At 41.9% G+C, this 26,436-nt stretch overlaps 3 protein-coding genes across 3 annotated transcripts in view; 2 read left to right on the top strand and 1 right to left on the bottom strand.

Moving 5' to 3' along the window:
• The window catches only part of CTNNAL1 (catenin alpha like 1), a 61,817-nt gene extending 54,072 nt beyond the window's left edge, over positions 1-7,745 (top strand). Inside the window, exons 16-19 of the mRNA XM_037494214.1 lie at positions 6,340-6,396; positions 6,540-6,653; positions 7,283-7,366; positions 7,487-7,745. Coding sequence (XP_037350111.1) covers positions 6,340-6,396; positions 6,540-6,653; positions 7,283-7,366; positions 7,487-7,552 — 321 coding nt within the window. The 3' untranslated portion in view covers positions 7,553-7,745. The remainder of the gene's footprint in view (positions 1-6,339; positions 6,397-6,539; positions 6,654-7,282; positions 7,367-7,486) is intronic.
• Positions 7,746-10,009: 2,264 nt separating this feature from the next.
• Positions 10,010-15,321, bottom strand: ABITRAM (actin binding transcription modulator). The gene is made up of 6 exons (XM_037494308.2): positions 15,149-15,321; positions 14,102-14,153; positions 13,392-13,521; positions 11,105-11,181; positions 10,952-11,021; positions 10,010-10,866 (listed from the first exon to the last, which is right to left on the bottom strand). Exons 1-6 carry the CDS (start codon positions 15,225-15,227, stop codon positions 10,729-10,731), a joined length of 546 nt encoding a protein of 181 aa, XP_037350205.1. The 5' UTR covers positions 15,228-15,321; the 3' UTR covers positions 10,010-10,728.
• Positions 15,322-15,573: 252 nt separating this feature from the next.
• Positions 15,574-26,436, top strand: part of ELP1 (elongator acetyltransferase complex subunit 1) — a 59,221-nt gene continuing 48,358 nt past the window's right edge. Inside the window, exons 1-6 of the mRNA XM_037495152.2 lie at positions 15,574-15,759; positions 17,880-18,042; positions 20,130-20,282; positions 23,596-23,677; positions 24,699-24,779; positions 26,079-26,164. Coding sequence (XP_037351049.1) covers positions 17,893-18,042; positions 20,130-20,282; positions 23,596-23,677; positions 24,699-24,779; positions 26,079-26,164 — 552 coding nt within the window. The 5' untranslated portion in view covers positions 15,574-15,759; positions 17,880-17,892. The remainder of the gene's footprint in view (positions 15,760-17,879; positions 18,043-20,129; positions 20,283-23,595; positions 23,678-24,698; positions 24,780-26,078; positions 26,165-26,436) is intronic.

Genomic DNA, 26,436 nt, shown 5'->3' with positions numbered 1-26,436 from the left:
AATATTTGATTTTTTTTGTTTCAATAACAAAAGGGATGGTCTTTTCGATTTCTTCTTCTTCAGATTTATTGTTTGTGTATAGGAAGGCTACTGACTTTTGCGTGTTGATTTTGTATCCTGCCACTTTACTGAACTGATTGATGAGTTGAATTAGCTTTTCTGTGGAGTTTTTGGGGTTCTCTATGTATAATATCATATCGTCTGCAAATAGTGATAGTTTGACTTCTTCTTTTCCTATTTGGATTCCTTGGATGTCTTTCTCTTGTCTTATTGCCCTGGCTAGGACTTCCAGTATTATATTGAAAAGCAATGGTGAGAGTGGACATCCTTGTCTTGTTCCAGATCTTAATGGAATTGCTTTCAGCTTTTCACCATTGAGAATGATACTGGCTGTTGGCTTGTCATAGATGGCCTTTATGATGTTGAGGTATGTTCCTTGTATCCCAAGAACTTCAAGGGCTTTTATCATGAATGGGTGTTGCACTTTGTCGAAAGCTTTCTCAGCATCTATTGATATTATCATATGGTTTTTATATTTCTTTTTGTTGATGTGTTGGATAACGTTGATTGATTTTCGGATGTTAAACCATCCTTGTGCCCCTGGAATGAATCCAACTTGGTCGTGGTGAATTATCTTATGGATACATTGTTGGATTCTGATAGCTAAAATTTTATTGAGGATTTTTGCATCAGTGTTCATTAGGGAGATTGGCCTGTAGTTTTCCTTTTTTGTGTTGTCCTTGTTCGGTTTTGGTATTAGTGTAATGTTGGCTTCATAGAACGTGTTTGGTATTGTCCCTTCCTTCTCAATTTTTTGGAAGAGTTTGTGAAGGATAGGCACTAATTCGTCTCTGAATGTTTGGTAGAATTCATTTGTAAATCCATCAGGTCCTGGGCTTTTGTTTTTGGGGAGGTTTTTGATTACCATTTCAATTTCGCTAATTGTAATTGGTCTGTTTAGGTGTTCTATTTCTTCTTATCTAGCTTTGGGTGATTGTAGAGTTGTAGGAATTTGTCCATCTCCTCTAGATTGTTAAACTTGTTTCCATATAACTGTTCATAGTAGTTACTGATTATTCTTTTGATTTCTGCTGTGTCCGTTGTGATTTCTCCTCTTTCATTGATGATCCTGTTTATTTGTGCTTTCTCCCTTTTTTCCTTTGTGAGCCTGGCTAGGGGTTTGTCTATTTTATTGATTTTTTCAAAGAACCAGCTCTTGGTTTCATTGATCTTTTGGATTGTTTTTTTAGTTTCAATTTCATTTATTTCTGCTTTGGTTTTTATTATTTCTTTTCTTCTACTGGTTTTGGGGTTTTCTTGTTGTTCTTTTTTCTAGATCTTTGAGCTTCGAGATTAGGTTGTTTCTTTGCGTTCTTTCTTGTTTTCTTGATGTGAGCTTCTATTGCTATATATTTTCCTCTTATTACTGCTTTTGCTGCATCCCATACATTTAGGATATTGGTGTCCTCCTTGTCGTTCAATTCAAAAAATTTTTTAATTTCTTCTTTGATCTCCTCATTAGTCCAATGGTCTTCCAGTAGTGTGGTTTTTAATCTCCATGAGGTAGGAAAGTTCCTTGCCTTCTTTTTATGGTTTATTTCTAGTTTGATGCCTTCATGGTCAGAAAAGATGGTTGATATGATTTCAATCTTGGTGTATCTGTTGATGTTTGTCTTGTGCCCCAGTATGTGATCGATCCTGGAGAATGATCCGTGTGCGCTTGAGAAAAATGTGTACTCCGTTTTTTTGGGGTTTAGTGTTCTATAGATGTCTGTTAAGCCCAATTGCTCTAGGTCTTTATTTAGAGCTTTGGTTTCTTTACTTATTTTTTGTCTTGTTGATCTATCCATTGTTGATAGTGGTGTGTTGAAGTCTCCCACTACGTATGTGTTTTCTCTGATGTCTGTTTTCAGAGAGGACAACAGTTGTCTGATATATTTTGGTGCTCCTTCGTTTGGTGAGTATATGTTAATGAGTGTTATTTCTTCTTGAAGTATTGTCCCCTTGATCATAATGTAGTGACCATTGGGGTCTCTTTTTATCTTTTTGAGTTTGAAATCTGTTTTATCTGATATAAGTATAGCTGTTCCTGCTTTCTTTTTTGGTCCATTTGCTTGTAGGATTGTTTTCCATCCTTTAACTTTGAGCCTATTTTTATCTTTTGTAGCTAAATGTGTTTCCTGGAGACAGCAAAAGTTGGGTTTTGTTTCTTAATCCAGGCTGCAACTCTGTGTCTTTTTATTGAAGAGTTTAGTCCATTTACATTTAGAGTTAATATTGATATGTTAACATCTGTATTTGCCATTGTGTTTGTCTTTCCTTTGATTTTATTTATTTATTCTTTTAATAACTTTTTTTTTTTTTTTTTTGGCCTTCTTTCATTGTTATTCGTCGCTCTGAGGTTCTGGCTTTAGAACTCCTTGTAGTATTTTTTGGAGTGGGGGTTTAGTTGCAATGAAATTCCGGAGTTTCTGTTTGTCTGGGAAGGTCCATATTCTTTCTTCAAAGAGGAAGGAGAGCTTTGCGGGATAGAGTATTCTTGGTTGGCATCTGTTTTCTTGGAGTCTGTTGACTATGTCCCTCCACTCTCTCCTTGCCCGTAGTGTTTCTTCGGAGAAGTCTGATGTCAGCCTGATTGGTTTTCCTTTGAATGTTATCTGTTTCTTCCCTCTTGCCAGCTTCATTATTTTTTCCTTGTCCTGGATTCTTGGGAGCTTTACTATTATGTGTCTTGCTGTATTTTTCCTTTCGTCGTGGAAGTTTGGTGTTCTTCTTGCTTCTTGTATATCAATTTTCAGCTCCTTCTTCACATTTGGGAAGTTCTCTTCAATTATCTCTTTGAATATTTTCTCTGTTCCTACATCTCTCTCCTCTCCTTCTGGTATTCCTATAACTCTTATATTTCCTTTCCTCATGGAGTCCGATAGTTCCCGAAGTCTTTCTTCGTTCTTTTTCCTTCGTACTTCTCTTTCCTTCTCTGTTTTGGTTCTTTTTATTTCTGTGTCTTCAAGATTACTTATTCGTTCTTCCATTTCATCTATTCTGCTTTCATTGCTTTTCCCAGAATTCTTTAGTTCTTCCATTAATTCTTTGATCTCCTGCATTTCTTTTACTTCCCTCTTTAGGGACTCAATTTCTTTCTTCTGACCATTGTTTTCCCTCTCTAGGGACTCAATTGCATTCTTCTGATCGTTGATTATTTTTCCCTTATCATTGTTTTCCTTTATGACTTCTGTCAGTTTTTTAATCACGGCAATTTTAAATTCTCTTTCTGGAAGGCTCAGAAATTCTTCCAAGTTATTGTCGTTGCAATCTGGGGGCTGGCTTTCTTTTTGTGGTGTGCTTTTTCTCTGGAGAGTTGCTAGGTTGCGTGTGGTTCTTCTCCTCCCTACTGTCTGTTTTCTAATTTGCCGTATGCGTTGGGACACTGTGTTGTTGGGACTTGCCGGCATCTTGGGTGGGCTTCTCTGTTCCCCTCTGGTTCTTCCAGGAGTCATCTGTCAGTTTCAAGCAGCCTTTACTGGAGAAAGGTCCCTGTTCTAAAATGCCGATGTGGGGACACACTCCCCTGTGCGCCTGGTCTGCCCCGGCGGTGGGTTCCTGCTCCCCTCTGGGCTTGGACTGCAGGCCAGAGGGGCTCTGGCGTGGGCGAACTTCCCCCGCTCACCTCTGGCTCCTGAGGAAGCCTTCTGCAGGTAGTCTTTACTGAAGAAATGTCCCTGTTCTAAAATGGTGATGTGGGACACACTCCCTGCGCTTCTGGTCTCAGGCACACTATTCTGCGCGCCTGGTCTGCCCCGGCTGTGGGTGCTCGCTCTCCCTGTGGGCTCAGACTACTTGTTCAGAAGGGGCCCGGTGTGGGCTAACTCCCCAGCTGGCCACTAGCTCCTTCAGTAGCCTGTGCTGGGGTCAAGTCGCTAGGTGGCACCAGAGATCTCTCCTAGAGCCCTTGGGGAGCTGATTTTCCACCCCGTGGGACAGGGAGCAGAGCGGGGATGGTAGGGTACACCTCAACGGCTTTGGGGTGCTGTGTCTGCCTTGTGCCCCACCGTCGTGGGGAACCCGCGCCCCTAATTTCGTGCCCCGGGTCTCAGTTCCAAAGCCCTCAGTTCCAGGACGCGGGCTGTAGCCCAGATCAGTGGCGCGGGAATGGCGCCTTTTGAATCCCGCTCCCCTGCCTGGGCGCCTTGTTCCTGCTCACTCAGGGAGGGCCTCCGCCCGGGTCTCAGTTCCAAAGCCCTCAGTTCCAGGACGCGGGCTGTAGCCCAGATCAGTGGCGCGGGAATGGCGCCTTTTGAATCCCGCTCCCCTGCCTGGGCACCTTGTTCCTGCTCACTCAGGGAGGGCCTCCGCCGTCTCCCCGCAAGCCTAGGTCGCAGGCGCAGGGCCCTGGGCAGCTGCAATCCGAGCGCCGCTTTCGCGCAAGCTTACCGGGCGGCTGGGGCTGTGTGCTGGTGCTGGGCTCCTCCTGGTGGGCGGGGCTCTCTTTACTGGCACCTGGAGCTCACCTCCGCGGCGGATCCTGCAGGGTTCGCCTCAGCTCCCGTTCACGGGGTGTGGTGGCTGAAATAGTTCCTTTCCACTCACAGTCCCACTTGCTGCATCCGTTTTTCTTGTTGGGCGTTTTGGTTTGTTGTTTCCCTCGTCTCTGCCGGTCGGAGAGTGCCGCCTCTGTGGGCGGGGGAGGGGAGCAGGGTTCTGCGCTTCCCTCCCTTCTCGTCCTCTTTTATGGCAACTTTCTTCTTCGGGCAGTTTGCTGGAGTCGTCCGTTTATCTTCCCTGTCTCAGTTCTCACTGGGACCTGCCGCTTTTCCTCCCTATTCACTTTTTTTAATGGGAGATCTTACTCGCAGCGTCTCCTCGCCGCCATGTTGCTCCGCCCATCTCCAAACTTACTCTTTTTAAAGGTAGGGAAGGTACAAGGACTATTTGAACTTGATATCAGTCTATCCAGTGATAGCAAGAACACTGGTGGGGGAGGGGCCTCCCTGGTGGCACAAGGGGTTAAGTCTCAGCACTATCAAGCAAATGCCAGCCACTGCAGCATGAGTTTGATCCCCAGCCAGGGAGCTAACCCACATGGAGCAGCACACATCTTCTGTTTTGCCTGCTGCTCCCCTCAGCAGTGTATTTCAGTCAGTCTGCCTGTCTTTTCCCCACTCTGTCTCTGGTAAATCCTCTCACCTCCCCTGCAGCTCTGGCCTGCACCCCAGTTATTGTATGCATAATTAAATAAAAATAAATCTAAAAAAAAATAAGAACACTGGTGGGTTAGAATTAGCCCTAATCAGTTGTCTCCCTCTTCATATTTTTTCTTAATTTATCATTAATACCTGTTTTTTTTTTTTTTTTAAATCATTCTCAGATTTGCCCTGTTCTTGTCATTCTTGCTGATGCCACCTTAGTTAAGTCCCTTTACTCTCCTGGGATTTCTCATTCTAATATACTCTACGTACCATTTAAAAATAATCATCCTGGGGCCTCCCCGGTGGCGCAGCGGTTGAGCGCTGGGTTGCGAACCTGCCCGCAGCCTCTGCAGCGCCGGTTCGATCCCTGGCCGCCGGGCGAGGGTCCCACATGGCGCGCAGACCTCTCCTGCCGCCCGCTGCTCCCCTCAGCAGTGTATTTCTTTGTCAGTCTGTCTGTTTTGTCTGCTCTCCGCTCTGACTCTGGTGAATTCTCTCACCGTGCCGTGCTTCTGACTGTACCCAGTGCTTGTATAAATAAATAAAATAAATCTTTAAAAAAATAAAAATAAAAAATAAAAATAATCATCCTGAATATTCCTTTCTTATATATTCAGTTTTCCACTGTTCTTTCCTATCATCTTGTTCTCCAAATAACTTGTGACATATGTGGTGAATGGTCAGAAATAACCAATAGCATTAGTCCTCTGAGATGGCTGGTTAAAGATTGTATAGGAGTGACACATTTTATCTTGTTTAACTGGAAGTAGGAATGTTCTAACCCTTTTGACCTCATGTTCTAAGATTCATCACCCTTTTATAATAGGGGATATCATGAGATGACCTCTAGACTCCCTCAGAAGCCCAGGAATATTTTGGATAACTCAGAGTCATAGGTCCATGTCATCCACTAGTGTAACTGGTGGTGAGCAGATGTAAGAGGAGCGTCTCCTTGCATTGATTTTGCATCAGGCCTGGGAAATATCCTGAATACAGTTAAACTCTTTTCTTGGATATGAGAAAAACTTTAGTTCTATGACATCTTTTATGTTTGTTTTAGTGTTAAAACTCTATGTGAAAGTTATGAGTGAGAATATTTCTTATCAACTATCCTTAAGACATATATCTAAAGTAGTGTTTTTCTGTCCACCAGGTTTTTGCTGAAGAGGGCTTAAAGCTTGCCTCAAGTGTACAAGCTTTCTCAAAACAGGTAATGCAGCCTAACCTGCCTGGTGCTGGGGGTGATGTCATGATTACCCACTTTGGGAGTATATTATTAAGATATAAAGATATTTAAGATTTCAAAGATGGAGTTTTGTTGGAGTTGTTTTAACTTTCTACATTACATTTCAGCTGAAAGATGACGACAAGCTTATGCTTCTCCTGGAAATAAACAAGCTAACTCCTCTATGCCACCAGCTCCAGACAATAACTAAGACACCTTTGCAGAATCAGGTGTTTCTGAAGGTAAAAGGGAGGGTGGGCTCTTCAGGTAGACACTTGCGAAACTTTCATACTTTTTTACCAGGTTAACTCTCAGCTTCCTTTTCACCAAATAAAATATTAATACTAACAGAATGGCAATTTATTTCCAATTTTTGTGCCTTGACTGTAAGAATCATTCATTATCAGCAATTTTAACTGACTCCAGGGAGCAGTAGACTCACCAGATAAATTCGCTTTTTGGTCATAATTAATTCCTTGGCACGGAGCTGCTGCCCTTAAATCCTCATGTCATCACTGCTCTAACTAGGGCACAAACTCCCCTGCATATGGGCTCATATTTTGTCTCAGGAAATTTGCACTTACGCCAGCCAAGAAATTGGAAAGTAGGGAGTTCACTGCTGCTATTTAGAGTGCTTTGAGTAGCTCCTAAATAGCCGGATGTAGAAAGGTTGATTTCTCATTCATTCTTCTGGGTGTTCCCATGAAATAGTCATGAGAACTAGGCAGAAATCCCTGCACTTGTGTTCGGGCTGCTCATGTCAGCTCCATAAGGGAGAAATATCATCATTTTGAAGCTAAGTAAGTGATAGTGTCTTTTGACATATACTCCTTGTGATAACATTTGATTGGCTTACTTTCTGCCACTCCAGGTTGATAAGTGTATTACAAAGACAAGATCCATGATGGCTATCTTGGTCCAACTTCTTTCACTTTGCTATAAACTACTGAAGAAGGTGAGAGCATATCTTCAACTCACAGTTTAAAGGAAAATTCAAAATGAAATACTCACTATTGAAATTTGCAATTTTTATTTTCAGAGTAACGTAGACAATAATTGTCTTATTTCTTTCTAGCTTCAGGTGGAAAACAGCAGATGGGTCTCAGTTACCAACAAAGATTCCGTGGATGGTAAAACTTGAGAGCCTTTTGGTGTCAGATCTTTGAACATCATGTGGCAAAGCTGACATTTTTAGAAAGCAAGTTTTCTTTGTGTTTTCAGAAATTCAACAGTTTTATAAAGAAGACAAATCTGAAATCATCCTATATTTTCTGATCATGAAACCAATTGTAAAACTATTTGACAACTAATAAATGACATGATAGTTGTTAGAATTCAAATTGCAGTGTCATTATCAAATGGAACATTGCCATTGATGTTCTTTAAAAGTCAAACCAAATTGTCTTAATGATCCCAATTGTCTTAATGGCAGTTTAATCCAAAGAGCTATTTGGAGTATGTGACCACCTTGGGCACACTTTACTTACCTTAACTCCGTGTTGGTGTTTTTTAATCTAAACTTATCATTTAGAACATCAATTTTCAGCAAAAAACATGCAATAGTCTGGAAGAACATAGTCTTTCCTTAACCTGTGGACTCTCCTTCAATTCCTGTCTGTCAGTTGTGACTGGGCATCTTTGCCATCACAGACCACACATGCTAGTAGCTTGCATTTGTTCTCTGACAGTTATTTCAGGCTGTCATGCTGCATATGTCCTTCCCCCCATTCCCAAGGGCTCGGTCCTGGAACTCACACACAGAATCCTGGAGGAACTCACTAGGAGATGGCTTATAATTCTAATTCTAGCGTAACTGGCATGTCTGTCCTGAATATTAGCTGGAATCCTAAATCTATCTTATTTCAAAAAATTTCTACACTATCCTCGTGATGGATAAAATAATCCAAGACTGATGGAACAAAGACATTGTTTAAAATAAATGCTTTTTTAAAAAGATTTATTTATTTATTTATGCATACAAGAACTGGGGTATAGGCCAGAGGTGGTGGGGGGCAGGGTGAGAGGATTCACCAGAGAGAGTGGGGAACGGCAGATCTACTGAAATACACTGCTGAGGGGAGCAGCGAGCAAGACAGGAGAGGTCTGCTGTGCCACATTTAGGTTAGCTCCCTGGCCAGGGATTGAACACGGGTGGTAGTTGTGATAGTGCTGAGACTTAACCCCTAGGCCACCAGGGAGGCCCTAAATAAATTCATAATAATCATACTTTTTTTATATGTGCATTTGGAATGTTCATTATGAAACAGTAACTTTAGTATTTTTAATTTCAGGGTTTAATGCTTGTTTTTGTATGGTGGGTTTGCTAGAAGGATCTGCCTTATAGGTCTGTCCTTCTAATACGGTAAACTTCATTTTGGATTTGTTTGTATTTCAATGCTCTGAAATCTGTGAGATATGTCATTTGCCAAATGGCAGCAGAGATATGTAAGCTTACTTGATGATCATTATGTGGGTCAGTTGTCACAATCGATACGAGGTCCTGAGGAGCAATACTACCAACTAGCTAGGCAATGTTTTATTGAAGTAAACTAGAAACACTGAAGGCCTTGGGGCAAAAATGGGATGTACATCGCCTTAGTGACCTTTGCACTTTCAAGCATGATTTTTGTTCCCTGAAACTAAAATATTCTTTTAAAGTACAATAGAAATAATAGAGAAATGATGTGAGGTAATGTTATATGTAAAACAGATGTGCTTTCCTTTTACTATCTTTAGTATTTTCATTTTATGACATCTTTGGAAATCATTGTTATGGTTATGTAGCCCTGTCAGTGTAGATGCTTGTAGAATTACTACCTGCATCATGTCTGGTGAGTACATTTAGGCGACAGTCTTGCTGGGCTCAGTAAGTTTCTTGTGAACAGAAGTAATGTAAAAATTTTATTTACAATACATTTTCACATATCCAAAATGAGAATATTCCCTTATTTATGTAGCAGTAGTGGTGGGGAAGGAATAACTTATGAGTTCAAAGCATAACAGGATAGAGAACCAAAGGAATTTACACAAGTGATTTCTTTTGTATTAAATATTATTTTTAAATATATTTAATGATGTGTTGACGTTCCTAAAATTTTAAGTCTTTTATTTGAAGTTCAATGTAAATAACTTTATAATCAAAGTATAAATTCATAGTCTTCGCTGTTTAAATGTTGTGAAAGCTTTTGTTCCATTTGAAGGCATCTGTGCATTTGAATTTACAGCAACTTCTTAGTAAGGTCTTTGCTGGTTACCCTGTAGCTGGAGTGTAAAACTGAGTGACTGTGATAGACACATTGCTGTAACCAGCTTAACGCCGCATTATAACACTTCCATGTCAGGAGAGCCTTTGTGTTTTTTAAAGTCTTTTATGCATCACTCTTTAAGAAGCCACAGTGTTGTAGAATGCTCTATCTCAAAGAAGAAGGCCATGGCAGTGGCATGGGAGTGGAGAAGGTACGTTTGCAGCCTCTTCCCTACAACCTAAAAGGAGATGAGCTGGGGCAGAACGGGTGGGACTAGACTGTGGGAGTGTCACAAGGAGGCAGACAGGGTGAGAAGGACCAGCTAGATTTTTTTTTTTTTTTTTTTTTTTTAGATTTATCTTTATTTATTTATACAAGCACTGGGTACAGTCAGAAGCGCGGGAGGGTGAGAGAATTCACCAGAGCCAGAGTGGGGAGCAGAGCAGGCAGAAGGACCGAAGTACACTGCTGAGGGGAGCAGCGGGCGGCAGGAGAGGTCTGCGTGCCATGTGGGACCCTCCTCTGGTGGCCGGGGAGCAGCCGGGGATCTAACCGGCGCCGCAGAGGCTGCGGGCAGCTTCGCAACCCAGCGCTCAACCACTGCGCCACTGGGGAGGCCCAGGACCAGCTAGATTTTATAAAAACTTCCAACAAATGGAAAATGAGGCATGCCTCAGTATTTATGGAAAAACATGTCAAAATAGTATTTAACTTCTAGATTATAGAATGAGAAAATTATTTTACTTTGCTACTTAAAATTTTCCTGTTTTTTCCTAAATTTCTTCAAGTGCTTTGTTTGTTTTTAATCAGAAATACATCCCTTGCTTGCCAGTTACAGAGCAGCAAATGAAGAGAATGAGTACATGGGCAGGGCAGATCTAGGAAGCTGAAGACAAAAGGGAACCAAGACTTGTTACACAGGTAAACAAAGAAAAGTAGGTTAAGTGAAGGCTCAGGCCGCCTGCGGATGGCTGGTGTGAAATATGCCTCCTGGGGGCTTGTTCCTTAGCACACTGATCCCGTGGGCCAGGCAGGAGTGAGAGTCCCATGTCATTTTGCTCCATGTTGGTCCTCACGATGTGGCTGTTGTGGCATTAATGCGTTTCACCAGCACTTCTTCATACTGTTCTTGGGTCAGTAACCCTTCTGTGATGCTTTTACTTTCTTCAAATTTGGGCAGCACAACTGCAATGTAGCCTTCAGTGGATGGCTAGAAAGGAAAAAGAATACCTAGTACCTTGGACAGATTAGATACTAGATGGAAAAGAATGGGATCATGCCTTCCCCCATGTTACCTTCTCTTGAAGGATAGATGGCTCATGGAGGATGTTTTCATTCACTTCCATCAGCCGACCTCTAACACAGCTATATAAAAAAAAAAGCATCCTGTTGAAGAAAAATATTACCTCATTTTGTTTCACTAAAAATGTGGTTAAAATGTCACTTACCTGGATATGGTATATTCTTCTCCATCTGAGCAATAAATCTTACACAGAGGTGCCAGTTCTGTTAGAAACTGTGCCCCCTGTGTGATAAAAGGAAAGAAGTAATTAGTTGATGAACATTTTGCTTTCCTTTGAGAGACAGTTCTCAATGTCATAATAGGATATATTCCTGGAACTAATATTTGTGTTTTAAAATAAAAATGACTTAATGACTGGAAATAATTCCTTTATTCAAACATTTATATAGTGAGTGCCAGGTCTTTGGCAAGGACCAGCCTAGGCTCTGGGAGAAAGCAAACTAAGAAATGTGATAATAGGTAGTTTTATTACAGGTTAGAATATTCTTTTATTGATTGTAAATGAGAAAGTGATATATAGCCAGGGGAAAGATTTCAAAAGTAGAGGAAAAGCAATAATAAAAAACTGAACATGACAGAGTATGACAGCAACAGTGTGGGTAGTTTCACTAATTCCTTGTTTTTATATTAGAACTTAATAAAGGAACATCTTTGTTAGGGCCAATCACTAAGACTTTTAAAGGGGTATTTTTCTAATCAAGATAAATTCACTTTGAGGAAAATTAAGAAAATATAAAAAGTGTTCAGTAGCAAATAATAACAATTTACTTATCCTACAAGCCAGAAGTAAATGCCACATTTTGATATGCATCTGTTAGAAGGTTATGGCATGGTTATTATTTCATGTACCCCACTAAATGGATATAGTTGGGAGGCTTCCAAGGAGGCTCATGGGAAAGTGGTGCAGAGATGTCTCATGTGTTGTTTTTTTTTTTTTTGCTTTCCAAAATAACTGTCCTGTAGTGAACACAGGCATGAAAGATCAAGATGCTATTCTTTACAATCTCTACCACTCAAAACAATATTAGCATTCAGACTTATTACCAAATTGGCTTCTGCTCCTCTGCATGTGGTTATTTCAAAATACTATTTTTTTCCAGAGGGGTTGTCTACCACTAGGTCTGTGTCAAAAGAAAGGTGTTTTAACTTCGTTTTTATCTCCTCCCTTGGAAGAATAAATGATTGGGCCTCCCGGGTGGCATAGTGGGTTGAGTGCAGCACTGTGAAGCTGCTGGCAGTCTCTGCAGCACGCGCTCGATTCCCGGCCGGCCAGGGAGATTCCCACATGGCGTGGCAGACCTCTCTGTCATGCCAACTGCTCCCCTCAGCATTGCATTTCGGTCATCTACCTGTTCTGCTCCCCACTCTGTCTCTGGTGAATCCTCTCAACCTCCCACGCCTCTGGTCTATACCCCAGCTCTTGTATAAAAATAAATCTTTAAAAAAAAAAAAAAAAAAAAGAGTAAATGATTGCCGAGAACCTATCAAAACATTAGTAATGGGTTCCACGTGGGGGTCCCTCTGTTCTTTAGTAACAACAAATGTGTTACTATATTGCACAAAGATTTAACACAGGAACTTTACAAGTACTAACTCTTTTACTTGTAATTTATAGACTTTAAAAAAAGGATGTTCCATCCTTTTGTAAGTCCATGTGTTTCCTAAGTGAAGAAAAATTAATTATAAGACATATTATTAGGAGACTTCATGCCTACAAAGGGAAGAATAAACAAGGTCTCTGAGAAAAGCCAGGGTAGTCAGCAGAAACACTTACACTAGCTGAGCAAAGAAAGGACCTAAATCACCCACAGAAACTTTCCTGTGCAGTATGTCAGGATACTTTAGTTGGTGCTGAATTGTTCTTGATATAATACCTTCTTTTAATAAAATGTCCATCTTGCCTAAGGTACATTTTGTATGAGTGAGCATTGTGTGATATAGAGGGTGTGGACAGATATGTGTTAAATTGGCAATTATTAAGGGAATGAAAATGACAATATGGAAAACTGAGCAAATTCTGGGTATTTTCTCAGATTGATTTTATATTCAAGATAGGTTTTTAAAATTTGTGAAAATACACAGCTGATCACTTCAGCTTTATAAAACTCAAGATACAGGTTTAATAAAACTAGAAGGGACAAAATATCTCGATATATTGCTAATAGAGTTTCCCTTTCAAAGGACCATCTTTCCCACCCTCCCTCCTGGGGAAGGTAATATAGAACCTTATATATACAGATACTATACCTTCTGAAATACCTAGGTTTTTTTGCTCTGAGAATTTCTGTATGGTTAAAGTATTTTTAAAACCCACACCTCAAACTACCAGGAATTATGCTGTGCATACATTATCAATTTTAACAATAAATGATCTATAATTGCTAATTACTGTAATAGAAAGAGGATTTAAGTAGAGACATACAAGAACATACCCGCTTAAACTTCCCAGAAACCTTGTTCTGAAGTCTGCTACAGTTGGTACTGATTTGATAGGAAATGCTTTTGATTGTTTTTCCACTTTGAAGAACTGGATGAGATCCTGCGAGTGTGATGACACATATTCTACAAAAAGCAAAAATTGATCCTTTGTTATTGCTGGGTGTAATTCTTCCTCCTGTAATACAGTACGCCAACTAGAATACGACTCTCTGAACTGGGTCAAACAATTATTCCACTCTGGCTAAGACTGGAAACTTAACTGTATAAGAAATTGCAAGAATAAAAGAGGAGAAAACGGAAGTGATTTCTTTCCCAGAAAGAGGTGTACTGGAGGTCTCAGTACTGGAGTACTGAGAAGTAAGGCATGCCAGCATGGATAGAATACAGAATACCCCCTGTGCTTCTAGCTAAGCCCTTCCGTGGACTCTGACACTTCAGTGGCTAGACACAGGCAGGCTATTTCAGGTAGTAGTTCATTGAGGCTGTGGTTCTCATTTGGAAGTTTGGGTAATTAAGTTTATTTGTTCAGAATGAATAGGCAGTGAAAGGCTCATTCTTGTCAACCAAACCCTCTAATAAATAATACCTTTTCAACACAGTGGAAGACAATAATTAAACGAATATTTTTCAAGCCAAGGCCATACATACCAGGCTATAAGACCAGAAAGTTTTTGCCATAACTTAGAATTCCCAATTTGCTTACCGGTTAGAATGCTGTAGTATACAGTGGTCCTCACAGGGTTTTCCTTTGACATCTAGAATAATAAATGAGTCTGTTGACTGAGTCAATACTTATTACCACTGGGTAATAAGTCGATTCATAGTTAATCATGATGATTGGATACAATTCAATCATTGGTATCGATACCTTCATTACTTAAAAAGATACAAGACATCCTACAAGGTATTTAAAGGGGCCTGGCCCAAATAGGATAATTTATTAAATATTGAAGGGATTAAATCTTTTCTTTGTTCCATTTTGCTTTATCCTCACTTTAAAATGAGTACACTTAAAAAATGTGATTGAAAGGCATTCTTTATATGACAGTGTATACTTTGTTGGACAGTTAGTTACCATTTCCCAGCACTGTCCTGATGAAACCCGTCAGTCCTGGGTAAACCGAGTCGGCTGGCCACCCTAAATTTGGCTAATAAAATTATGCTACAATATTTTTAAAATACCGATTATCCCTGAGTTGAAGGAAGCAAGTAGGGGCTTGAGGATGCGCGCACCACTGAAATTCACTGCGTACACACAAAGCAGTACAACAGGGTACCTACTTCCATGTGGCAAATGTACAGTACCGGCAGCTACTCTTCAAGTAAAATGTTAAATTCTGCTTTCTATTCTAACCACTCCCTTCCCTCCATGCCTACTACCTCTACCTTTGTTTCGACCTGATCATGTCATTCTCTTTATCAAAACTCCCTGTGGGACTGAACCCCAAGTTCCTTGGGGCACTCAAGATTTCAATCCAGCTCCTGTCTCCCTCCGGGGTCGCACTTTAAGGTACTATTACCTCCGTATGCAACCTACCCTCACCGCACTGCACTGGCCAGTCCCAACATACACCCCACTATACTCCAGGCCTCCAAGCCTTCGCAAACACCTTTCCTTCGCCTAGAAGGGAACTGAGACCCTGTTCGTTCTGAAGTCGGGGCCCCTGTTCGTTCTGAGATCGCGCGCCGTTTAAGATCTGTCACCATGGCGCAAGCGGCCGAGGAGAGGTCGACACCATTCCCCACATACCCGCTTTGTACCAGCGAGTAAAGTAGCGATCCACGAGCGACGGCACCGCGGACTCCGCAGCTACAGGCTCGGTAGCCATGGCGACCTAGAGGGCCGGCACCCCCGCCCTCCCGGACTCGGGGATTTCCTGCCGGAAGGGCCCCGGAGGACGGCGACTTTCTGGCACACGTGCCGCATCGTGCGCACGCGCGCTGCTCGCCCGGCCCCAGGCTCCGCCCTCCGGCTCCAATTACAGCACTTCGAAGTCTGACGTCAAAGCAGAAGACGAATACAATAGGCTGGGCGGAGGGCGGGGATAGGAGGCTGAGGCCCGCGTAGTTCCACCTGGGTTTCGGGAGCAGGCGGGCCACGCCCCTCCGCTTCGTGACGTCATTCCTGCGCCGAGTCGCGCGGTCTTGCTTGCTTTGAGCGTCATTTGCACCAGCTGCCCCTCCCCGGGGCCTTACCCGCTATCCCCCCCTGGTCTGGAGGTCAGGCAGTGGGGAGGCACCTTACGCGGCCGGCCGCAGACAGAGCGAGGCGCGTGCACAGCCCCGGACTGGATCCTGCGCGTGGCCGGGGAGACGAGGGCGGACGCTCCGCTGTTTTGGGGTCCTCAGAGCGCGGCGCAGGTGAGCGTTCAAGGACCCCCCCAGAAGTGGGGAGGCAAGCAACCGGACCCTGTCCACCTGGGGGTGTCCTGATGGAGAGAACCTTTGAACGCTTAACCTCTGCCTGCAGCAGGCCCGGCATTGGAGTGCGGCGTGACCACCTCTGGCTTCGAATCTTGAGTTCTCTGTAGACTTGACCCTTGCTCTGCGGCGATCTGGGGGCTCTGGAGGGCTGGGGAGCCCGGAGGGCGTGCTGCTCCCGCAGCAGCACTTACCCAGCCACTTGATTCCTTGCGGGAGTGCATAGTACACTGAAAGCGAATCAGTTAATGTAAGAAAGAAAGCGATGGTTATTAGAGATTTTTTTTTTTTTTGATGCTCTTCTGTGCGTGCTTTCTCGCGTTGGTGAGTTTTTTGTGTAAGTTGCACGTCAGTTTCTCCATTTAATGTGGTGTATTATGTGGCCTTCACTCCCATGAATCTGTCACCTCCGTGGAGACGACGACTGTCAGTCTTCTTTAGTCTTCAGATCCTAGCTTTTAAAGTACTCAGTGTTTGAGGTAGCTCACACACCAGATGGGAGGATTGATTAGCACTCTGTAAGGTTTCATACTGTGTTATTGACAGCCACGGAGCTAACCAGTGAATCGTTTACTAAGCCAGTGTGAGCAAGAAGGAGGCAAAGATAATTTTCAGCTTGGACAGAGGACAGAAATATCTTATTTCCAAATAGGAGAAACTCATTTGGTGGAAGAATAAAAAGTTCTTTATTTTCCAGGTTGCCTTTCATGTACTTGTGACACATTCTTCTAAATACATCAGGAGATTGAAAATGTGGGTTTATTCTTCAGTTTGGGGAGAGTCGGGGCTTGATATTTAGATTTAGTCAACATGTAACTGTTCTGCCTGGTACTTAGAGTTGTGAGCACGATGATTAAAGAGGTGGGTGGATGAAGGGGCAAGGGAAGAAAATGGAGGAGGCATTATCAGAAATTAGGAGAGGATCCAGAAGTGACCTGTAGTGTGGGGAGAGTTAGCACATTTGAGAGGAGAGAAAGGTTTTAAATTGTGGGCTGGGGGAGTTGATGATTCCAGATACAAAAGAGAGCATGCTAATGAGCTTAGGTCCTGGAGGAGTTGGGAGGATACTATGCTAGTAATGTAAAGTAATGGGGGTGGTCCTGAGAAGGAAAAGGAGTAAGGATGATGGGAGAAAATTAAGAGAAGTTAACTCTGAATTGGGGAGGTAGGGGTAGGTAGCTCATGCTGTCAGGCTGTGTACTCAGTGATTTGGGAACTTGGGTTGTTTGCTCTATTTGCGAGTCAAGGTTCAGTCAGGAAGGTAGAAACCACACAGTATTTCAATAGGGACAATTTAATGTGAAAAATGATTAAATAGCTTTTGGAGTGACAAAAAGCTAAAGGGAGCCATGAAGTAATATGAAAGATGAAGAAGTACTTCTACTGATAGAAGTAACTCCAAGTATCTAGGACTTGAGATCAAAACAAGGGAAGACAGCGGAGCTGTCATGACCTGACCTTGGAGGGGAAGCTCTGTAAAGCTAGGACTCATTTCTGGGGCTGATACCTCCGAAATCCATGGAAGGAGCCCCATGTTGTTGGATTTCATCTATCTGGAGGGGGGCTGACTGATTTGTGTTGTTTCCTTGGGGAGTGGGAATGATGACACTGGTCCTGGGAGTACTAGGAGTAGGGGGCCTCTGCAAGGGTTAAGACCCATTGCTGGGGCAACATTAACAGGAACTGCAAGATAACAGGAAAAGTGAGTCATTTTTAGCTCCTTCTGCCTTTGCCCTCCAGACTCTTATCTCAGGGTCCGTGAATCCCAGGGCTTCACTGACTATTGGTAAGTAGAACCCAAGTGTGTAAGACTTTTTGATGATCTGAACATGGCAAAGGAACAGCACAATGAATGTGATAAGCCTGCATGAATGACAACCAGAAATGACATGTCTGACCTCTTGAGCTTTACTGTTCTCATCCCTCCCTTACTCCCTTCTAGGTAGATAAGCCAGGCATTCCCTCATCTCAAATATGAGTGTGACTTATCACCACTAAGATGTTCCTTTTTCTCTTAGAAATTAATGTTTCATAAAGGGTTATTTGTTTGTTTCTTTCAGGAATCACTTCATTATGAGAAATCTAAAGCTACTTCAGACCCTGGAGTTTAGGGATATTCATGCTCTGGGGAAACCTCAGTGCTTCTGTCTCAGAACTGAACAGGGGACAGTGGTCATTGGCTCAGAACATGGTCTGGTAGAAGTAGATCCTGTCACAAGAGAAGTAAGTTATTGATGGACATGCCAGCATGAGGCATGCCCCCTTACTTGTCTCCTTCCAAACCTGCTTCTCCTGTGTAGACCTTACTGTAAATCTTAATGAATTCATAACCTCCTAAATGAATGTTTCATTTACTTTATGTTGATGTCATATTAGGCAGAATTTAAATAGTAACCAACCTTTAACTCTGTTTCTATTCTAAATCTAAGTTGTCAAAACTGACTTGTTTTGTGTGGGTGCTTTCTCTGTGTAAATATTTTATAAAACAATGGCCCTCAATTGGGAATGTAGTGTTTTTATTTTTTTTAAATTTTATTTTTATATTCCCCATACAATTACAACCCCCTTATTTTGACCCCAAGCCCTCCTTTCCCTGCCCCCCAGCCCCACAGAGTGTCTCTGGTTCATAGTTGTTTGTTGATTTTGATATTTTCTCTCTTATAGTTATTCTTTTTCCTGGTCCCTTATTTAAGTTTTCTAGATTCCTGCTATGAGTGAGACCATCGGGTATTTTTCTTTTTCTTTCTGGCTGATTTCGCTGAGCATGATCCCTTCCAGTGCCATCCATGTTGCTGCAAATTGCATGTGTTTATCTTTTTTGAATGCTGGGTAATATTCCATGGTGTATATGTACCACATCTTCTTGATCCAGTCATCTATTTTTGGGCATTTGGGTTGTTTCCAAAGCTTAGCTATTGTAAATAGTGCTGCTATAAACATAGGGGTGCAGGTGCTCTTTGGAATTGATGTTTCTGTGTCCTTTGGGTAAATACCTAGGAGTGGAATTGCTGGATCATATGGAAGCTCTATGTTTAGTAGGTCCAGAAATCTCCACACAGCTCTCCATAGTGGTTGGACTAGTTTGCACTCCCACCAACAGTGCAGGAGAGTTCCTTTTTCTCCACAACCTCGCCAACATTTGTTGTTGCTAGTTTTTTTAACATGTGTCATTCTCACTGGTGTAAGATGGTATCTCATGGTAGTTTTGATTTGCATTTCCCTGATTACAAATGATGTTGAACATTTTTTCATATGCCTGTTGGCCATTTGCATTTCCTCTTTGGAGAAGTTTCTTTTTAGCTTTTCTGCCCATTTTTTGACTGGATTATTTTCTTTGTTTTTGTTGAGTCTCATCCGCTCTTTGTAGATTTTTGTGATCAGTCCTTTATCATTAGTGTTGTGTGCAAAATGTTCTCCCAGTCGGTGGGGTTTCTCTTTGTTTTTGTTATTGTCTCTTTGGCTGTGCAGAAGCTCTTTAATTTTATGTAGTCCCAGCTGTAGATCTTTGCCTTCACTATCACTGCTTTGGGTGATGTGTCTGTAAAGATGTCTTTGATGTGCATATCATGGAGTGTTTTGCCTATATTTCCATCTATGTATTTTATGGTTTCAGGTCTTATGTCTAGTTCTTTAATCCATTTTGAGTTGGTTTTTGTGCATGGTGTGAGGTAGTGGTCAAGCTTCATTCTTTTGCATGTAGCGACCCAGTTTGGGAATGTAGTGTTTTTTAAAACTATGTTTCGATCTCTACCCCACACCATCTAATACAGAATCTTTACTGCTGGATTCTGAGCATATAAAAATTCTTTGGGTTGATTCTGATATCTTCCCTTCATTGTATTTGCAGCTTGGTATTTTACCAATCATTTGCTACTGATATATTTTGATTATTCTTAGCCTTTTCTTTATACTATAAAAATCTTAGGAAATTAGTTATTAGCTTCATGTTTAATTGAATATTTTAAAAGTGACCAAGCTTTTTGTTTTTGTTTTGTGTTTGGTTAGCAAAAAGTTCACATTAAATATTTTTCCTGTTAAAGAGAGTAGGATTGTGATATTTCTGAAGTGTAAGTTTAGCTTTTAATCTAAAAAGGTAACATTTTTGGAAGTTTTAATGTTATGAGGGGAATTAAAAAGTATTTTACAACTAGAAAGAGTTATGAGTTGTTCCTGAAAGATTTCTCTACTGTGTAAATATTGTATAAAACAGTGGCCTCAATTGGGAATATACTGTTTTTAAAACTATGTTTCGATCTCTACTCCATACCATCTAAATCGGCTTAAATTTTGCTTATTTGTTTTGGTGAAAGGTGAAAAATGAGATTCCTTTAGCAGCAGAAGGCTTTCTCCCAGAGGATGGAAGTGGCTGTATTGTTGGTATTCAGGATTTGCTGGATCAGGAGTCTGTGTGTGTGGCCACCGCCTCCGGAGATGTCATACTCTGCAATCTCAGCACACACCAGGTAAGCAGCCAGTGAGGAGGAGATCTTAGGCTTCTTCAGACAAGTTGCTTGTTTTGTGTAGAAGTTTAAAGAATTGGGAGCCATAGGATATATAATTTACAAGTTGGAATCTTTACATTATGTATCTCTTTATACAAATTATTGGCATGGCTTTAGTTATATTTTAGGATTCTTCTAAAACTCAATTGCATCTTTTGTCCATTGCATCTTTTAAGAGGAATAATCAGAACATTCCAGATAATCAGAACATTCCCAAACAGCCCTGCTCAGGGCCTCCCCGGTGGCTCAGCGGTTGAGCGCTGTGCTGTGAAGCTGCCCATAGCCTCTGCAGTGCCGGTTTGATCCCCGCCCGCTGGTGAAGGTCCCACATGGCGCGCAGACCTCTCCTGCCACACCCGCTGCTCCCCTCAGCAGTGTACTTTGTCAGTCTGCCTGTTCTGCTCCCTGCTCTGGCTCTGGTGAATTCTCTCACCTTCCCGTGCTTCTGACTGTACCCAGTGCTTGTATAAATAAATAAATAAATCTTTAAAAAAAAACAAAAAACAAACAAAAAAACCCTGGTCATTCTCCTGTAATGTAGTTCAGAATCTGATCCCAAGTTGTAACCTTTATTACTTAATTTAGTAGATTTTTGAAATTTTAATACAACTTATATTTTTAGTTATGAATGCTGATTAAGCCTCTCATTAATAGCTAACTTTGGAGTCCCTGAACTACAGATACTAAAGTTATGCACTCTCACTGTGTGTATATTTTATGACTACCAGAGGAGATAGAATTCAACCATTTACCTCTTTTTCTGCTCTAGCATAAGGTTGAATTTCTGGATTTCTTTCCCCACATTCTTTCTTTAAAACTTTATTTATTTATTTAAAGATTTTATTTATTATTGTATAGAAGAACTGGGGTATAGGCCAAAGGTGACCAGGTGAGAGGATTCATCAGAGACACAGTAGGGAGCAGAGCAGGCGGATTTACTGAAACACACTGCTGAGGGGAGCAGCAGGTGAGACAGGAGAGGTCTGCTGGGCCTTATGTAGGTTTGCTCCCTGGCCAGGGATCGAACTCAGGCCTTAGCAGTGATAGTGCTGATAGTTAAGCCACAGGCCACCAGGGAGACCCTCTCTCCTCACATTCTTAACAGCCAGTCTGATTCTTTTAAAATTTCTTTGATTACTCCATCAATTGGGACCTCATTGACATTGATTCTATTACAAGAGTTGTAGTATTAAGAGTGTAATAATAGCAGCTGACATTTATTAAATGTTTACAGTGTGCCAGGCACTTTTCCAAGTTTGTTTCATGCAAGATTTTCTTCATCACAAATTATGAAGTAAATTGCCATTTTCCCATTCTTCAGAAGAGAAATTTGAGGCTTAGGGAGTTCAATAATGGGCTCTAATCATACAGTTGTGTAGGGTAAGGAAAAAGTATCAGGCTTTTCTGCCCTTCCACCATTAGGATAGATGAGGGACCCCTGTAGTCCTGAATGCATGCCTGATAGCGGGCACCTGAAGTGGGCACACCTGGGCTGAGAGACTGAGTTTATAAGGGCAGTGTCGCGGGGACGAAAGCAGAAGTAAAGAACAAACAGAAGCCAGGAAGCGGAAAAGTAGGAGAGAAAAGAAGCAGAGACAACACCAGAGAGCCCAGATAGAGTGAGGATTTGCTGGGGGCTAGGAGGACTGCCCGCCTCTTGGCCCCCCAGCACCCCTGCCTGCCATGTGCCTGGTAAATCGCAATAAAAAACCTTCAAAAGCCACTGAGGACTCTGACTCCTCGTTTACCCGGTCTGTTGGATCAGAAAACCTGCACTGTGCCCATTCCTGTGACTACAAGTTGCCAGAGGGTATTTGAACCCTAAGTTTGGTAACTTTGCTTTTAAACATTCTGTTCAATAATTGATCTTTCAGCTAATGGTGAGAAGTATCAAAATAATCAAGTACAACTTAGTGTTTCTCACATTTAGAAGCTATGCTTTTACTTTCAAAACATTTTAGACTTTTTTTCCTGATTTTTTTTTTTTAAAGATTTATTTATGCATACAAGAACTGGGGTACTGGCCAGAGGTGTGGGGAGAGGGGTAAGAGGATTTACCAGAGACAGAGTGGGGAAAAGAACAGGCAGATTGACTGAAATACACTGCTGAGGGGAGCAGTAGGTGAGACAGGAGAGGTCTGCAGCACTGTGTGGGCATCTCCCTTGCGGGGATCGAACTCGTGCTGCAGTGGCTATGGATAGCTTCATAGTGCTGAGACTTAACTCCTTGCGCCACCCCCTCTTCCTGATTATTAAGCTCAGGTGTTGATCCTCCCTGTTTGTCTATAACACAGAATCCATGTTCCTTGTGTCTTATGAGACCTTTCCTTATCTGTTCCCCAAATTCCTTTTAGCTTCCCTCCCCTTTCTCCCCATCGTTCCTGTTTATCTATATCTTATTGCTCTAGTTGCAGCTGACTTTTAACTGCTTTTTATAACTCTGCACCTCCTCTGTCTCTCTCATGGTCCTGTCATCACTTTCATGGCACCTCAGAAAAGCTTGCCTGGGTTTTCCAGGGCCGTTTGTCATCCCCTGTTCGGAAGCCCCTGTAGGGTAAGGTAAAAGTATCAGGCTTTTCTGCCCTCCCACCATTAGGATAGATGACAGAACCCTGTAGTCCTGAATGCATGCCTGATGGCGGGCACCTGGAGTAGGGTGTGGGCATATGTAGATGGGATTCGCCTGGGCTAAGACTGGGCTTTTAAGGGTGGTGTCACGGAAATGCCAACAGAAGCCGAGAGAGAAGCAGAATGAATAGTAGAGCAGAGAGAGAACCAGAGAACGCTGGACAGCCCAGATAGATTGAAGACTTGCTGGGGGCTGGGAGACCTGCCAGCCTCCCGGCCCCTAGCACCTCTGCCTGCCGTGTACCTGGTAAATCCCAATAAAAGCCTGAAAAACCACTGAGGACTCCAAGGACTCTCCTCCTTTACCCAGTCTACTGGATCCAAAAACCTGCTCAGTGCCCATTCCTGCCTCTAAACTCCCACTCAGTCCCCGAGACCTTGGTTGTATCCCAAATCCCACTGGAGAGTCATCTTTTTCTCTCCTTCATGAGCCAGCTCTGGAAGGAATGGAGTGGCCTTAGTCACTTCCAGCCTTGTGTTATGCCTATTTTCTTAGTACCTAGCACTTCTTAATACCTTAATAAATGTTTGTTGAATTAATTTACATTTGTATGTTGTGTTTTTAATTATTTTGATTAAGGCTATAGTCACTATTTACCCAGATGCTGGTGTTTTGAAATCTCTTAGCACTTTTCTTTTGTCTCAGCTGGAATGTGTTGGGAGCGTTGCTAGCGGTATCTCTGTCATGAGTTGGAGTCCTGACCAGGAGCTAGTGCTGCTTGCTACAGGTAAACTTGCCACTGGTCCCTAGCGCTGGGCTTTGTAAAATACGATTCTTGTTACCTTACAGGCTTAAGTTTTAGGTTACTAAGGTTTCAAAAAATTTATTTGAACAATGATACCAGCATTATAATCTAGAAGGAATGTGTTCCTTTTTACTCAAGTTTTACCCTTCAGTAAATTGTTTTAAAAATGGACTCATTTAGCTTTTCAATCTTTGGAAATGGGACTCAAAGTCCTAAAACCTGGAGATAATACCAAGTCATAGTTAGAAATGTCAGCAGTATTTATTTAACCAACTCTAAAAGGAAGAGTTGCTGTACAAACAGATTCTAAAACTATCCTACAACTCTTAAGCACTCTTACAAGCTCTCAAATACTGCTTTTTTCCCTTTAATTCTCTTCATTTGGATGAGTTTCTATAAACTAGCAGCCTTATGAGGAATATTTGAAGAAGGACCTTGATGACTGAAGTATGCAAGTCTGCATACTTTGTGGACCTTTATGCTGGTTCACATACTTAAATAGCTGAACAGCAGCACCAGGTGGCTTATCCTGTCAAGATTTTTTGTTTTTCTTTAATGAGAGCCGAAACATTAGCATGACTTTTTTTTTTTTTTTTAAAGATTTATTTATTTATTTATTTATACAAGCACTGGGTACAGTCAGAAGCGCGGGAGGGTGAGAGAATTCACCAGAGCCAGAGCGGGGAGCAGAACAGGCAGAAGGACCGAAGTACACTGCTGAGGGGAGCAGCGGGCGGCAGGGGAGGTCTGCGCGCCATGCGGGACCCTCCTCCGGGCCGGGGAGCAGCCGGGGATCGAACCGGCGCTGCAGAGGCTGCGGGCAGCTTCGCAACCCAGCGCTCAACCGCTGCGCCACCGGGGAGGCCCAGCATGACTTTTTTCTGCTCTGTTCTGACTATAAACTTCTCCACTCCAGCTCTGTAGTTTACAGTGTTATAGATACTTATGGAATGGCAAATTTGTTGCATGCAAACATAATCATTCTTATTTGTGCTCTTTCAAGGTCAACAGTCCCTAATTATGATGACAAAAGACTTTGAACCAATCATGGAACAGCAAATTCACCAGGATGATTTTGGTGAAAGTGAGTATAGCTTTGAAATATCTTGTGACCTGAATTTCTGCGCAGGCTTGGCCACTTTCTTATGTACTAATTACACTCATAAACCCAAAGAACCATGAAGCTTAAACTTCTATTCAGTGTCTGATAGTCCAATTCCTTTAGCCCATCCCAGATCTGAAAAGGCATCCTCAGGTGCTCTACATGTCTGAGAGTTGACTTTGTCAGTGACCTGGGCACTGGAGACCTACCTATGTTTAGGATTACCAGGATGGTTAGTGCCCAAACCTCAGGGTTCGATGAAAGGAACTGTGCTAACTAGAATAAGAGTACTTCTGGGGTATAATTTTAGGGAGAAAACAAGAGAGTTATTAGGCTTATTTTCGCTTCTACTGATCGATCCAAGTCTGCATTTTCATGAGAAAAATACTTTTCAGATTATTTTCTTGCTAAGATTTAACTGTGGTATTTTTGGAGTTGAGTCTTTGGGAATATTGAAGGAGGAGAGGAAGGGAGATGCTTATTGAGTATAAGAAGTTCTGGACAACCTGAGGGTGCAGGTAACTGGGCTGGTTGAGGGAAGGGAAAGGGGAGAAGGTATTTTACCGTGCTGCAATCTAAGCACATGGCTTTTTGTTCCACAAACTCTGAGAAATCATTGAGAAAACTAATATTCAAAAATAATTTATTTGGAAATAATTTTTGAGTAGTTGCTATGAAATTAGCACCAATCGCCCTGGCTGGGGATTGAACTCTTGCTGTAGTGGCTGCTGATAGCTTCATAGTACTGAGACTTAACCCCTTGCACCACCAGGAAAGCCCAAGAAGCCCTGTTTTAATTTTGACCTCTGCCACTTGGGAGGTCTAGTCTGTGAGGGGTTGAATTCCATAGTCTTCAGTCTCCTCTACCCATTAATGGGGAGGATGGATACATATAGTGGATTGAATACTTATAATCAGGATTTTATTCCCACCTCTTGTCTTGAGTTTTATGCTTTGTTATTTATTGCCATATCATGTAAATTCTTCATGTTTTATTCTACTTCATTATAAACTACCGACTCTCATTAAGAGAATTTGGAGTGTTTAAGATGGCAATAAAGTGTTTTCTAAAATAAAGCCATTTCAGATTCTTCACACTCACTGCTGCATGTAATATGGAATGTAGGTTTTTCAAATGTTGACTGCTGGTCAGTTTATTGAGAGATTGCTGACGACCTAAGTGATTGCCAGTGACTAACTGAAAAATAGCTATGAACTGATTTTATTTCATTTTATTTAACTTATTGTTTGGTTTGCACATTCTCAACAATTGTTCTCTAGGTAAGTTTATCACTGTTGGATGGGGCCGGAAGGAGACACAGTTCCATGGATCAGAGGGCAGGCAAGCGGCCTTTCAAGTGCAAATGGTAAGGTTGCTCTATGGGTGAGGTACCTTGAGTGGGAGGAATAGAAATCCTGCCTCCAGAACGCCAGGAACTCTTAGGTGTTGAGATAAAGGTTAATGATGAACAGATCTCTTCTTCTTTAGTAAAAACAAAGTTTTTTGGAGCCATCAGGGAGTGGATCATCCTAGAGAGAGCTTTTTTTTTTTCCAGGTTGCTGTGTCATTCAGTGTTGATAATAAATATTATCAACATTTAGTTTAAAAAGTAAGTTATTATCAGGCCTCCCCGGTGGT

This window comes from Talpa occidentalis, unplaced genomic scaffold (genome assembly GCF_014898055.3).
Source record: "Talpa occidentalis isolate TD23 unplaced genomic scaffold, MPIMG_talOcc4v2.1 talOcc4.7, whole genome shotgun sequence".
Lineage (NCBI taxonomy): Eukaryota > Metazoa > Chordata > Mammalia > Eulipotyphla > Talpidae > Talpa > Talpa occidentalis.
This window is presented reverse-complemented; position numbering and strand designations above follow the sequence as displayed.